General features: G+C 41.2%; 1 protein-coding gene across 2 annotated transcripts in view; it reads left to right on the top strand.

The window, feature by feature from the left end:
• The window catches only part of SNX4 (sorting nexin 4), a 33,200-nt gene extending 24,499 nt beyond the window's left edge, over nt 1-8,701 (top strand). For both annotated transcript variants that reach the window (XM_063400901.1, XM_063400900.1), the window contains exons 10-14: nt 2,708-2,797; nt 4,016-4,115; nt 4,853-4,998; nt 6,356-6,470; nt 6,807-8,701. In XM_063400901.1, the coding sequence (XP_063256971.1) occupies nt 2,708-2,797; nt 4,016-4,115; nt 4,853-4,998; nt 6,356-6,470; nt 6,807-6,854 (499 nt within the window). In that variant the 3' untranslated portion in view covers nt 6,855-8,701. The remainder of the gene's footprint in view (nt 1-2,707; nt 2,798-4,015; nt 4,116-4,852; nt 4,999-6,355; nt 6,471-6,806) is intronic.
• The last annotated feature ends 3,323 nt before the right edge of the window (nt 8,702-12,024 follow it).

Genomic DNA, 12,024 nt, shown 5'->3' with positions numbered 1-12,024 from the left:
GGGATGGAATACAATATTAAGCACCTACTGTAGTAGGAAGGAATTGAAGAGATTATGAAAACTTGGTATGATACAGTGGAGTTAAGGAATCTCATGAAGGTTTTCAGTGGTCAGATAACACCACACCAAAATATCAAACACCTGGAAATGCATAACCAATTAAAAGAAGGTTGTCTCACTTCTCAGTCAGGAGGCTGAACCCTCTCATAATATTTAATATTTCTGTCTGTAACACAGCGCTAAAGATCCAGATCAACTGCAGTGGGTAACTGCTATTCTGGGTAATTTTACTCACTGCATGAAGTGTCTGAGGTATCTTTCATTGTCTGTCATCTCCTCTGCTCTGGCACTCTTGTACAAAAGTAATCCTTTAGTGATGACCATCAAGCAAGAATCAGCAGTTGTGAGGTTCAGGAACTCATTCAGTGACCTGTGTGGTGTCCTAACAGTTAGATTCATATCTATGATCTCTTTAAAGTAACTTACCATTCCCATAAAATCAGGCAGGAATGTATTGCAACAAAAAACCACCTACTTCCAGAAGGTTCCCTAATATAGATGTTAAATTTCAAAACTAATTTAATTATTCTCTATTTCCACTATGCACTATACTCTTTACTAGATGTTTATTTAAGCTTTTGAGTTGTTACTGGTTAGTATGACCTATAACTGCTAAGTTTGGAGAAGACACCCCAAAGCTTCTCTGGGTGTGTGCTTTATTACACTTGCTGAAGTGACAGAGTATGCTGAGAAAGTTGGAGTGAATGGCTGTAACTGGCATTTAAAAGATGAAAGAAAAAAATGCCAGACCTTTGACTTCTGTCCTTTATTTCAATGAGTGACCCTTTATCTCTGTATCAACTAGACTGTCACTGTATATGGAACCAGTCTTAACTGAAACAAGGGTTTGGTTTAGAGCTTACACAAAGAATGATACCATGTCAGGTACCTTTAGAACTAACTGCAGTGTTTCTCCTTAATACTTTCTCTAGGTTGCCAAAGTTTAGGCAGTCAGAAATGTTGTCTTACTACATATTTCCCCCAAATCAAACTTGTTATAAAAGCCTGTCTAGGTAAGGTAGGATTTTGTTTGGTGAGATTTTTTGGTTGTTTTTGAGGTTCTTTTGTGAGAGTTGATCTGCCACAGATGAGCTCTAGCACTGCTCTAAACTTAGATCTTACTTGAAAATGAAATCTGGTCCATCTGCTGCCCTGAGAAATCTAACCACTATACTAAAATTATTGCATTGCAGAACTTAAAATAGGGTAAGCCTTTTATGACCTGTGTGGCTGCAGGATTTTTTCAGAACAAGTGAATTTTTCAACAGTTTTGACTTATTCCTTACTTTGATTCATTATATGACTTCTTGTTCTCCCTGTTCTTGAATCCCTTCTAATTAAACTGGTCTGCTGTTGCTGACCACTTTGTATGTTATATTTATTCATCACCAAGAGCCTTGGTAGGGCTTTTCCTGGATGTGCCATGTCTTTGATTTCACAGAGCATCAAAACAACTCATCATACTTGCAAACTTCCCAAATTCATGTTACCAAATCCCTTTCAGATTGAGACTCTGCTGCTTCTTCCACAGAACCAATTACTGGAGAGGCATAGGGAGAAAAGGAAAAATGCAAAGATTTTGCAAAATCTTGAAAGCCAAGAGGTGCTATAATTAGCATTTGGGTCACGTTGTGCTGGTTGCTAGAGAAGAATGGACATATGCTCACTTCAGAGAGCCTGCAGATGTGTGAGTTTGCCACATAGCTGAGAATCCAGACTGAGTTAGCAGAATAGATTAAGGTATTTATGTGGGCTCTCATTCATCCCGGTTATCTCCAGTGGCACATGCCCTGAGGCTAAAGAGGAGTCTGATTTCTGTGGCTGTGCCAAGTGAGATGTGCAGTTATCTCTTAGCTGTAGGCCTGTCCCTACAAATCTGTCCAAGACAGTCACCTTGGTCAGCAAGAACAAACTAAATATTGCCAAATAAGCAGTATCAGCTAGAAAAATTAAGTGCTTTTTGCCATTTGTAGGGGAAAAATCAGCCTAAATAACACAACTGTTACTGAATGCAAGACCTGCAGATTTGGCCCTTTTATTTCCGATTTCTCCCTAAAAGGAGGGTTAAACTTCCTGTTGCTGTGAATTAATGTGTCTGACTTATACATAGAGTTTGAAAGAGCTGAAGGGACTTAATGTTGTGGTGTTCAGGGCACCTCTATGAGTTATCTTGTACTCAGGCTGAGTAACAAGCCATGAAAGCAGCCTCTGCTTTTCAGGTGTGATGTTCGCATTCCTGGCCCTTACTGCTTTAAGCCTTGAAGGATTTCTTTTGCATGGTGTCTTTTTTTTTCTTTTTTTTTCTTTTTCTTGGTGCTGTCTATTGACTATCTGCTGAAGAAAAGGAACAAATAGGGGTTTTTTCCTGTAAGAAAAGCTGTGTCATCTTCAGCAGGAGACTTATGATAGGTTTTGTACTTGTCAAGAGATTCATTGTAGTTACAACCAAAGAAGCGGGCCCACAGGAATGTTGACATTAGCTGATTCAGAGTTTAATTAAAAACAAAATAAAATGCCTTTTTGGAAGAGTTCTTTGCTGCTTGTCACAAGTGTTTCTGTCAAACTGGTGTTCTCCCTTGTTTCTGGTGTGTGTCCTTGAAGGTTAAATTAATCAGCTGTACATTTAACCGTGGCTGTTTTTCACTAGATACGCAGCTTCTATTGATGACATACTGGAAGAAGAGGAGCACTATGCAGATCAGCTGAAGGAATATCTCTTCTATGCAGAAGCACTGCGGTATGTGCAGAAGCCTAGAGCTCAAAAGGAAGCTGTAGTCCTTTTCTCTAATGTGATGTTGATGTTTAATTTAGTCTGGTATCCTCTTGTGTTCTCTGAGAAGAGGAAATTCCAGTGTTGTGGAGTCTCTATATTCTTGTTTGTTATTCTGCCGTGTGAGTGGCAATACAAATTGGAACTGATCTGATCAGTAGTGAAAAGACAGAAATGTTAAAATCTGTATACTATGGAAGAAAATGCTGTTTATTCCTCTGGTTCCACTGTTTCCTTGGCTTTTGGTGTAATAGTGCCCCAATGTGCTGAAAGCTCCAGCTTTCAAATGAGATAGGTCAAACAGAGCTGCTACAGGCATTACAAATTCCAGGAACTTTCAAAGTGCCCAGTGTAACTTTCATCTGCTGCAGTGTTGTGCATTTAAGTACCAACTTTTTGTTTTGTTTTACGTTAGCCTTTGTCAGTCACCCCTAACAAGCACAGACACAAAAGCAAATTGCTTCATGCTGCAAGGCTGTGCCTAAAGCTGTTGTGCTTTGCAAGGGTTGGCTCTGAACCCCTTGCAGAGGGCCAGCAGAGAATTGGGCTGGTGAGTGCGAGGGCTGCTGTGTGGGAACCTGGAGCACCGGGAGCCTCCCCTGGGACACCGATGTGCATCTGGCTGTGGAGTGCGGATGTAGCATCCTCAGCCCACACAGGACTGGGACTTACTGCAGGTGGCCAGAGGAAACTCCTCTTTTCCAGATGAAAGGCACTGTCTGAGTCTAGAAGCAGTTTCTTGTTTCATTGTTTAAGAAAGAAAATGTGATGGATTTTATGATTGATTGATAGATTGCTGCTGTGACAGGTACCATCTCCAGGTATCTTTTGTCAAAGCTGTGATATTTCTGTAATGTATTTTGAATTAAACTGTTTTACAGTGGTGTCCTTAAGGAGGTGGTAGGGCTTGTATTGCTGAGTGTATCTTGGAATGAAACTAAAAAGAGAAACAGAATGCTGTTGTACTAAGAATTTTATTTATACTTTGATCCAAGCTTGCTTAACTATGGCATTTGCAGAGTTATGCAGTCTGTGATAGGGCTGTTGAATTTAGACTAGATGAATAATTAGAGGTGCTTCCTGTCAAAAACAAACAAAACATGATGCTATTTGTAAAGTGTAAATGGAGGGAAACGTAGCAAAACAAAGTATTTTGTGACAGATCTTTCATTACTTACTTTCCAGGGCAGTTTGCAGGAAGCATGAACTAATGCAATATGATTTGGAAATGGCTGCACAGGACTTAACATCTAAGAAACAGCAGTGTGAGGAGCTGGCAACAGGAGTGAGTCTTTTTCCACTTTCTTCTCCAAGATGCCTCTTTCTGAATTTATTTTTTACTTGAGCCAAGTTACTTAAAATGATATTTAAATGGCACCAGCATGCTGACTGCTGCTTTTGAAAGCAGTATCATATGAGCTAGAGACATGTGAGGTTTAAAGTAACTTGGTTCTTGGTGACATAAGCTGTTTGTGCCAAACTTCTTTTATTGAATACTGAGCAAGTAAAGGGTTGCAGTAAATATAATTGGAGCAGAATAACACTCTATCTGTAGACAACTCTATCCTAAAGATGAAAATGTTGGGAATTCTGAAAGACTTCCTTTGCTTTTTGCACAGTGGGTGTTATTGATATGTTGTGTTAGTCCATTTTATATGGGAGATAACATTACCTAAAATACGATCTGAAAATGGTAACTGACACTTTTAGAATTCTTAATGTTGCTCTTGGATCTATTGATGTTCCTTATGGAATGCCTTTATGGCTTTTGTTTCTCTTCCTACATCACTAGGAAGGCTGCTGTGAAAGTTCCCCCTTGTCAGCCTTAAAGTGTTTGAACATCAAATTACCTCCTCCCCACATTGCTTAGTCTGAGTCACCAGAGCTACTTACCAATAAATGAAATGAAAATTAAAGCAAAATATCAGCCAAATAGTAACCACAAATGCCAATGAAAGTTGCCCGGTGTCCTGTGGCTGTGCTCAGGACATGCCAAACCTGGAGTATCCTTGTGTTTTGTAGACTGTGAGAACCTTCTCACTGAAGGGGATGACCAGCAAGCTCTTTGGGCAAGAAACCCCTGAGCAGAGGGAAGCCAAGATAAAGATTCTAGAAGAGCAGATACAGGAAGGAGAGGAGCAACTGAAGTCTAAAAATCTGGAGGGCAGGTAAATGGACTTGACTGTTTGAAAGAAAACACAGGGCTTGTCTTAGCAAAAGCCCTTGACTGGATGCTCTTGAAGGTGTTTGCATTTTATAAGTGTTTTTAATATATTCTTGGTGTTTATGAGCTGTCTATAAAAGCTCCTGTCAGCTGCAAGTTGTGAAATAAAGTGCAGTACATGCAGTTAGCTTCTGCTCTGAGTGTATGGCTTATGTAAAACCTGATGACTTTCCCAGTTACTGAGCCCACTCTAATGGCTGACTTGCATGCTTTTATGTTCCACTAGTAATATATTTAGCAGGTGGGCTTGGAGGTCTGCAGCTGAATAGGCTGAGACTCAAAGGCTGATTTGCTTCAAATACACTATTTAGTTTGGTTTATGGGTAAGGGTGCTGAGCCCATATCCTACAACTTCTCATAAGAGGGACACCTCACTCCTGTTTGAAAGAGATTAGAAGGTCTGGGGAGTTCTGTTTGGGTAACTGCTTCTTGGTGCTCTAATGAGATTTTCTTCAGGTATGTAAAAATGAAAAATAGGAACTAACGTTCTTAAAGCAATGGGATTTTGTCAAAGCATGTCTGTCATATAACTCAAGGGGTAAACGTGCTGTCTCCTGATATGTTAGCATTAGAGCTGGAAAGATAAGACTAGTTCATGAATAGTTCAAAACAACAAGACACTCAGTAAATGCAATATCTTAATAATTTTGGCAGATGTATTCGAGATGTGCTTTTGTAGCTCTGGAAGCAATTTTCAAGTGAAGGCTAGTCCAGCACAAATGAAAGTATGAATTACAGATATATGCCTCCATTTTAGTTAAGGAGACCTGACTACACATCACCAAACCAACAAAATTAATTTCTGAAGTAAATTATCCAAGTTAAATTTGCATTGTAAATGTTTATTGTACTTGACTGTCTCACATCCTGACAAACTAGTGAGTTTACATGCTGAAGAGATGAAGATCCTGACTTGACAATTGAAAAAGAAACATGCAGTGTTGTGTGCTGAATGTTGGCATAAAGATAATTAGTTAACAGAATCTGAAGGAAAAAAAAGTATATTCTGACTTATGCTGGTTCTGTAGCAGAGATGCTTCCTGAGAAAAAACCACCAAACCAAACAAACATCCTAATGTATCCTGTGAAACTCCAGGTTTAAAACCTTAAAAAGAAGGTGGAGAATTAGGTAGTGGTGCCAGTTGTAAAATGAGGACACTGAGGGATGCATAATATTTGCAGGACTTGATTTAGTGGCTGAAAGATGGAGCACTGTGTCATACACAGCTTCTCTGCTGAGTGTCCAGAGCTGAGGATGGAACATGTGAAACACTAACAGAAATCATTGCTTTAAATTTCAGAGACTTTGTGAAAAGTGCCTGGGCTGACATTGAACGGTTTAAAGAGCAGAAGAACCATGATTTGAAGGAGGCACTTATAAGCTATGCTGTTATGCAGATTAGCATGTGCAAAAAGGTACGTGTGGCTTGGGAGAGGCTGGCCCAATGTTTTTGTCCTGTCAGCAGGGGGGCAAATCCCAGTCAGTGACTGGGAACATGGCAATCACAGAAGATTTGGAGTCACTACCCTAAAACCTCCCACATACTCCATCCTCCTTGAACTCAGTGACATGTTCATGTTGAGATAGATATAGATAGAGAATAACAGTGTGATCCAATTTCAATGTGGTCTCTGCCTTCTGTGAAATTCTATGGGACTTCTTAGTAGAGTCTTCTGTTGAAGAAAGTTGTGGATGAGGTGTGCAAATTGAGTATATTCCCACCTATTGATTTTTAACTGTTCTTTTAAAAGGGAATTCAAGTTTGGACAAATGCAAAGGAATGCTTCAGCAAGATGTGACTATCTGGAAATGAATTCGTCCTCCAAGTGCCAGAGAACGGAAGCACAGTGTATAACACCAATGTTATGTTGCTACATGACTTACATACAAATCATGAAATAAATGTAATTGTTAATAAAGGATGAAAAGGACATGTTGTTAAATGTTCAGCCCCGACTGCCACTTCTGTGGCATGTTTTATATGTGATAGCAAATAATGCAGGGGTAAAAGAGTTACTGAAAACTACAGCTCTGTATTGGTACAAAGGTATTGGGAAAGTTATCCCAGAAAGTATGAACTACACTGTTCAGAGACTTGTGAAACACCATGCTCTGTAATGTGTAGATCACTTCCAGATGCCCTCCTTTCCAACCCTTGCTGTTTAGAATTTTTAATGCTCAGGGTTGCTTTGGTTTTATGATGGGGCACACAGTTGTGTTCTCGAGGTCTACACCATAAGAGGACAAAAAAATGAGATATTGTAATGTCTAGAGTTCATATTTAAATGCCTTTGCATGTCCATAGAGAAATATGTTTTTCCAGAGTTCAGGTTAAGCAGTCTCAAACTCCTGAGATGTTTGAAACTCTCTACAGTAGAGGTGTTGTACAGTGGTTTGATAACAATATTCTGCATTTACTGATTCCCACTTCAGTTTTGATACGGGCACTGATTTCTTACGTAACTTCTTCCTGCAAGTAAAGGAAACTGGTGATCCAGCTGAGCAGAAAAACCAAAGTCAAAGCTGGTAAGAAGCAGATGCAACTTCTCTTTGGTTGTTTGGAACCTGTTTACACTTACTGTGAATCTGGCCTGTGGCACCTTGTAACTGAAGTGGTTTGGTTCTTAAACAAATAGTTCTTAATGAAGGTGCTGAAATAATAAACCTGGTGCAGCTTCTGTCATACTTCAGAGCAGTGATGTGCAGAACCCACAATGAGCCAAGGTGTCTGTTTGGCCCTTGTAATGTTTCAGTGTGTGTGAGTGTGTGTGTACGTGTGTATGTATATACACACCTGTATAACATAATTTGGAGATACAGGATTTGCATTAAATGTTTCCAATTATGAAAATCCCTTACCACTGTCTAATATTAGGCTTTTTCTACATCCTTACTGAAAGTTCCTGAAGTCTTGTGGAATTTGTCAGACTTGGTTTCTAGTCCTGAAGGAAGCTTTGTAATAATCTGTTGAAAAGTGTATTTAATTATTTTGGATTATAACACTATTCAGATTTTTTTTAAGAGATACTCAGAAAGTCCTTAAATGTTCTTTTGATAAAACTATCTAAATGTATTTACTGGTATGTCCCATGTTACTTTTGTCTCTTCAACCTTTCTTTTCTATAAAACCATTGTATGTAAAGAATGCATAGGTCTGGTGCACACTACATCTTAAAACTCTGAAGTAAAGTGCTGGACTCTGATAACCTGCGTTGGCTTTTTGAAAGCATGTGACAGTGACATGCCTGGCTGAGAGATTATGTTGGGCACAAAGAGGTCTCTTCCTTTAATATCTACAAGGAGAAACATTGTTCCATCCAGAGGTTGCAGTATCCAGTTCTGATACAGGCTGAAGGACTCTCACATTCCAAATCAAGAAGTTGCACACTTGATGTATTCAGTAAATCATCTAAGAGTGGTGCCTTAATACAATACCATGAGGCGCTCAGAGTAGGTATTTTTCATGCACTTTGATTTTTGGTAGATCTTTCTGGTGCCTCTTTCCACATGTCACTTGCTGTACAGCTCATTAAATGTATTAGTATGCCTTTTTTTTCCTTGCTAGTTGTACTAAAATTTAAGAAGGGAACAAAACAGTTCTTGTAAGTTTTGTGCCAAATAAGATAAATAAAATTGCTCTTTGATATTTTTGTTATGTTGTTTTTTTTCTTTGTAAAAACTCTGTCTTTCCTATTCTGAAAACTGCTGCTTGATTTCTTGAAAGTGGTTCCTGTCCATCTTAGCTCTCAAGTGGCCTCCAAATTTGGGTTTAAAATTTGGTGAATTGTGCACAGCTTCCCCTTTAGGTAGGAACATAGTGCTAAGGCCAAAATTGCTTGCTGCAAGTCGGCTGTCTGAATTTCATGTGTCTCCATTTAGTTAAGAGAAGATGCTTTTGAAAACATTTTGCTTTTGACAGAAATTATGTGAAAGGCAAATTAAGGGTAATTTGTAATAACTTTGTTTCTTTTACTTCTGTCTTTCCAGGAAAGCATTGCATGTGGTCTGTGTAGTTGGGGATCATAGCAAATTGTGAAGGTTTCTCCTCCTCTTTTAGCTTTTCAGCTTTTTAAGGTGAAACCAGCCAGTTAATGGCTGTTTCCATGTAGATAGCAGTGTCCAGGTGACAGATGTACTCTTGCAAAGTGTCCATTTTTCCAGTAGCAGTGTGGATTTAACTCCTGTAACTCATTCCACTTTGCCAGTTATCCAGTAAACATGAAAAATTGGGGCCTTGAGAATTACAGCAGGTAGGAAGAACATTTTAACTTAATCTCAACAAAATGCTTGTATATGAAGATGTTTACCTGCCTGGATCATCTGATCTGCTGATCCTGTTGCTTCTGTCCCAGGAAGCTTTGCTGGGTGGATTATCACTGCTTGTGCTACCTCTGCCCTGCATTACTGACAGGACCTTGCCTTGTCAGTGCATTTTAGTTGCTACTGTTGTCTGTTCCTGAAATGTAGCAGGGGTGATGGAGCCAACTGCAATGGAAAGAGAGAGTTTTGTGAACTCTCTTTTTGCAATGTATTATTTCAGCATCTGGCACATCAGCCCAAGCAGTGTTCACTTGGCAGCTGTGTGCAGGAACTACCTTGGCAGGCGCAGAGCAAATCTTGGAGTTTGAGCTGCGCTGAGGAGTTTGCCTTGTGCAGGTGAGCCTGAGGAAAGTGTTGGCTGTGGCCAGACACACAGCAGAGCCAGCAGAGCTAGGCTGCAGTCCCAGAGCACTGCAGCTCAGGAGATCTTCCTGTATCACTCTCCCTACCACTGAAATTCCTTTGTTCATCTTGGTTCAAGAACTGAGAAACACTTTCTAATGTTGCCTAAGGGATTACACAGGAGGAAGTTGCCTTAACTCCCTGTGCTTGTCACACAATGGCAGGGCAGGGCTCTAATCCACATTTCCTTGTGCCTCCTGTTCTGCCCATTGTTGGTGCCTCTGTCTTGTGTTTGCCTGCAGGGCTCTGTGAGGGGAGGCACAATGTGTAATGAAATCCCCACACAGCTCTGCTCTAGAAATAAGGCAAAGAGAGGAAGCAAGTGGGATGGGAGCTGGGAAACTTGGAGCACAGGCCTTGGTGTGAGATGCAAGTACAACATCACCAGTAAAAGCAGTCACCTTTGTGAGCAGGCTCTTCGCTGCTGCCCTGAGTCCCTCTCTGCTCCTGCCAGGCGGGCTCCCACCTGCTTCCCCAGCAGAGCTGTGCTTCCAGGACAGGGACATCTCCCTGGGGATGTCACCCTGGATCTGCCTGCGGGGACACCTTGGCAGTGCGGGACAGAAAGCGCTGTGAGCTGCCTCCCTCTACGGGCGGCCCCTGGGGCGGGCAGGCTGCTCACTGCGGCTGCGAGCAGAGAGGTGTCTCTCTCTCGAGTGACACAGGCTTGGCTGTCCCCTCAGCTGAAACTGGGGGGTCACCTCTGTCCTCTCCACAATAGCACTGCCATGGGTAAATACCGTGAGAGGTCTGGAGAGCCTCAATTCCTGCTTAAGTGAAGGATTGTGACCCTCTGGCTGCTGTGTCCTGCTGCTTCCTGGTGATACAGTGTTATCAAAACGATTTTGTGGTTCTGACTTTCTGAAGAGTCAAATGCAGAGGAGAAACTTTTTCCTGGTTGTTTGTTTATTTTGTTGGCTGCCTTTTGGTTGCTTTTGAAGGCCTTCCTAATGCTGTGTTTTCTTCAACAAGAATCTTTTGCTCTGACTGATTGTAGAACAAATCTAAAACACAAAACAGAGACAAATCAGGAAGGATTTGGGGTTGTTTTGGAGGAAAACAGTTTCAGATAGTGGAAGGACAGAGTATTTGGAGGTAAGGAGAGATGGTGCCATGCCTGGACAGGTAAGGACGCACATGAGGACAGACAGGCTTTGAGGAGAGATACACAAGAGGGTGAGGAGGAAAGGAGATGAGGCAGGGAAGAAGGACAGCAGAGATGGGATGAGTGGTGGAACTGGAGAGAAGAACAGATGGAAAGCTTCTGTGCCTGCTGTGCAGGAAAAGGGAAAAGCAGCTCTTTGTGTGACCCTTGTTTTTGGAGAAGACAAGAAAGTGAGGAAGATGAAAGCAGGAGGAAAGGAGGCTTCAAGAGCTGTCAAAGACAGCTATATAATACTAATGGCAGTATAATGACAATCTCTATTGAAACTTGTAGTGATGACTGTGGTCTTGAAGCTGAGTTCAACACTGATAATAGTGTGATATTCTCTCATAGAAGGAGAGATTTAATTTTGTCTAATGTATCTATATTTAATATGGCAATTTTCACCTTTCTGAATAAATAAAACAGGAGAAGAAGCTTCAGTCTTGAAAAACCAGCAAAAACTTTGTTTATAGGATTATCACCCAATCCTATAAACACCAGCATAATCAGCCATGGAATCTGGGGGTCTGCTGTCTGATGCAGCTCTAAAAGAGAATGCCCCAACAAGCCAGGGACTACAATTAATAAATAATTTCTTAATCTGTAGCAAACATGTTCTGTTACCTGTAGATATCTGTGGCATGTGATAACACCAATTATATTCTCTTCAGAAAGCAGCTCCAAGTGGCCACAGAAGATAAAAAGTGACGTTGTGGTGAGGCTTCCCGGGATGCAAAGGTGGAAAATGATGTAGTCAGAGGGAAAAGGCAACCCCGACCGCCCTCTGGTGGGTCTCCAGCAGGAGCTCGCAGGGCTGGGATCTGGGATCCTGCTGCGGGAGGGAGGTCAGGGCCACTTCTCCCCTCCTGCCCTGCAGAGGTACGAGAGCTGTGCAACAACCATGCTGTAGCTGAAGCCTAAATACAAAGGGATGGGTAACCTGGAGCAGTTTTCCATGCAGGATTTAGTGCTGAGTTTGTGTCCTGCTGTAGGTCGCTGTTAATAATTCAGTGTATCATGCTGTGATTTGCAGCTTGGGTGCCTTTTGCACCGCACAAACACTGCCTTGAGTTGGACTCAGAGGTTTCTGAGCTAGCAGT

This window comes from Prinia subflava, chromosome 6 (genome assembly GCF_021018805.1).
Source record: "Prinia subflava isolate CZ2003 ecotype Zambia chromosome 6, Cam_Psub_1.2, whole genome shotgun sequence".
Lineage (NCBI taxonomy): Eukaryota > Metazoa > Chordata > Aves > Passeriformes > Cisticolidae > Prinia > Prinia subflava.
Note: the sequence above shows the minus strand (reverse complement) of the source record. Positions and strands in the feature narration are given on the sequence as shown.